A 2,808-nucleotide genomic window follows, 5' to 3' on the forward strand; every position below is an offset into this window, starting at 1 on the left:
AAGATATTCACAGTCGATATCCAGGCGCTCCAAAGTAAGATCCTGAATTTGCTTCAACCACCTAGCCCTAGTCAATTCCGAAATCAAGGTTTTTCACAATGGCTTGCATAGCTATTTTGTAGTAGGTCAATTTTATTAATTTTAAAAAATGGATACTCACCGGTTTGAGCACTTTTAGATTTTTTTCATATAAAAAGCGAAAAAATATAAATAAATAGTGTAAATATTATTTTGAATACAAAATATCGTACATTAACAGTTATTCAGGTAATTACAGGTTAAATTATTTCTTATAACCTTTATTATTCATTTGAAGTCGTATCTAAAATTTCAAGACCTTCAGTAAGCCCAATTTTGTCAAATAATAGAGCAAATACAAATTGTTCTGGAAAATTGACCTTGAAACTCCTCAAAAGTAATGCTTTTGAAGGTTATTGACGTTTATATTCATTCTATTGTGCTAGAAGGTGCTGTTTCTAGAGAGGGTTTTTACAGAGCTTACGTTTGACCCAGATGCCTCATGATAGTCTTGATTAAATACGAGAAAAAGAAAGTAGTTTAGGAATGCCTTTTTTAATTCTTGCCAAAAAGATCCAAATTTTACAGTGCCAATTTTTCCAAGCTTTTAAGGTTCAGCAAACAGAATTATTTCAAATTGCCTTTTCGGTCTCATAGGTGGTAGGCTGTCTACTACTGCTGATCCTAATTCTATTTCCCTCTCCCTCTTTTCTGCTGCTCCCGCGCTTCGCGTCGTTCATCCTTAATGACTCGACGATCTGCCCTTTGGTCAGCATCTTCATTCGCATCCGCTTCAGCTTCCGGTTCAGTTGCGCCTGCATCGGGATTCGAATCCACGGTTCCTATCATGGTCCTCATACTCCCAGTATCATTCTCTGCACTCTCGTCTCCATTGGTAGGCCTTTGTGGGCGAAATTTGTCGAAGAATTCTATTTGAAATAAAATAATCGAATTGGTGTTAACTGTCTCTAGGTCAAATGCATAGTCTTTGCAATAGTTTATAACTCAAACTTTCAATTAAAAATTATATTCGGGATTTGAATACATTAAAAGTAACGAATAATGAGAGGAATTATTTTTCTACTGACCAAACTATTTTTTATACTGCAAGAATTGTATTTCTACAGTGTAGTTTGAATTAAATCCTGACCAGTTTTCTTTCTTAACTAATCAAATTTTAATGCTTTACTGGATTTTTTTTTCATAAAATACTGATCATTCTTCTGTAGTTATGACTTTATCTTCTATTATACTCATTTACTAACAATACATTACCTTTAAGCTTAGCACGAAAATCTGGTCTTTCTTTAGAGTTGGACGCAGGTAATTGGCACATGAAAAAAATGAAAATACAAAGAGTTTATTATAAACTTGCAGGAGACTTAAGTTATAGATTGGAATCGGTTTTACTAAATTTCGAAAATTAGTAATGAAATCATTATACAAGGGTTTATGATCGTGAGACCCATTATCATTTTACCTAAGTCGCCACTTATTGCATCGCTAGCCACGTAATCTTAATCGTAATACGGGCTTCAGACCTAAGGCTTAGCAATCTGGCTTAGCTCCTCTAATTCTTACCAGGCATGATTTTTTAGGGAATTGTTATTTAGGATTAAATATTAAGGGCAAAAGATCCATTAAATTTTGAAAAATCAATAAAATTGCTTATTATTTAGATTTTTGAGACCTTCGAGAACTGGGCTAAAGCTCCAGTCTGAAGCCGGCATTAGTGTAGAATAGGATGGGGCAGTTTTTAAACAGATATAAACTTGTCAGAATTTTATTGTATTAAAGTTTAAACGATACTAGTTATTTGTCTTAAAGTTTAGAAAAATTTGTTGATCTGAATGAAACTGCCCCATTAAACACACTAGAATTTTAAAAAGTTGTCCATTTAACTTCATTACCTCCAGGTTCTTCCTGTGCAACAGCTGATTGGTCCACAACGAAAACAAAATGTAAAAATAAATTATTAGAAAGCTATTAATTTTATTTAAAGCACTTAATATCAAATGCTCACCATGAGGATGTGGTTTTGCCAATGAGAGATCTATCATGAAATTTAAAGAAAATCACGGGTTAACTCATAAATTTTGTGATTTATTTATAGTGAAATTTACCAAGTACTTGGAAAACCACAAATAGAAAAATAATCCGTTTGATTTTATAACTTCTTAAACTGTCCATTTTCAGCACCAGACTAACTTTTACTGTAACTTTTCATGCAATTTGTACGTTTCTTTATTGAAATTATCATCTTTTAAATAGTAATAAAAATTTATGGAAAAAAAACGCTACTTGCTTGAGTCGTGAGACTTGATACAAAGTTCAAATCTTGTTACTAAGTAAATGATACTAAGTAAATGTTAGTATCTTGCAATAGAGCTTTGCTAAATAATTTTTATTTTCAAATGTTTTTACTTAGAGCGTGAAAATTATTTCGCAGAAATATGAATTGTTCATTATACAATTCTCATTCGAAGAAAGGTTCCCTGGAAAAGCTAGGCAAGCCAATGTGAGGAGACCTCGACCTCGGGGCAGACCTATGACAAGATGGCTCAATCAAATTCAGGATCTTGCCTTGGAGCGGCTTGGGATTGTACTACTGAGAGAAATCCGAAAAAGTTAAAATAACATTCCGGAAATGTTAATTTTACCTTGCAGTTTTGATCCAAAATCGGTGTAAATATAACCCATTTTAGGTGTTTTGGGGGTTAAAGTTAACCTTTTTCATGTTAATTTTATCCTTAAAAAGGTGTAAAATTAACATTAAAAAATGTTGATATA

The 2,808-nt window shown here is 32.7% G+C and overlaps 1 protein-coding gene across 2 annotated transcripts; it reads right to left on the reverse strand.

The window, feature by feature from the left end:
• Positions 1–554: 554 nt before the first annotated feature.
• On the reverse strand, positions 555–2,256 carry LOC129803836 (uncharacterized). Of its 2 annotated transcripts, none has more exons than XM_055850648.1 (5): positions 2,142–2,256; positions 2,042–2,071; positions 1,929–1,952; positions 1,294–1,314; positions 555–947 (listed from the first exon to the last, which is right to left on the reverse strand). In XM_055850648.1, exons 1-5 carry the CDS (start codon positions 2,206–2,208, stop codon positions 709–711), a joined length of 381 nt encoding a protein of 126 aa, XP_055706623.1. In that variant the 5' UTR covers positions 2,209–2,256; the 3' UTR covers positions 555–708. The 2 variants fall into 2 exon arrangements, with proteins under 2 accessions (XP_055706623.1, XP_055706622.1); XM_055850647.1 differs by having other exon boundaries at positions 1,294–1,323; positions 2,142–2,242.
• Positions 2,257–2,808: the final 552 nt, after the last annotated feature.

The sequence above is a fragment of the Phlebotomus papatasi genome, chromosome 2 (assembly GCF_024763615.1).
Source record: "Phlebotomus papatasi isolate M1 chromosome 2, Ppap_2.1, whole genome shotgun sequence".
Lineage (NCBI taxonomy): Eukaryota > Metazoa > Arthropoda > Insecta > Diptera > Psychodidae > Phlebotomus > Phlebotomus papatasi.

Bases quoted from the DNA above. Each gene is read 5' to 3' on its own strand.
- LOC129803836 (XM_055850647.1), bottom strand. From the start codon at position 2,208: ATGGACAGTTTAAGAAGTTATAAAATCAAACGGATTATTTTTCTATTT. The intron at 1,953-2,041 runs GTGAGCATTTGA...TGGACCAATCAG, and splicing joins GGCAAAACCACATCCTCATG to CTGTTGCACAGGAAGAACCT. The intron at 948-1,293 runs GTAATGTATTGT...TATTTCAAATAG, and splicing joins TTTTCGTGCTAAGCTTAAAG to AATTCTTCGACAAATTTCGC.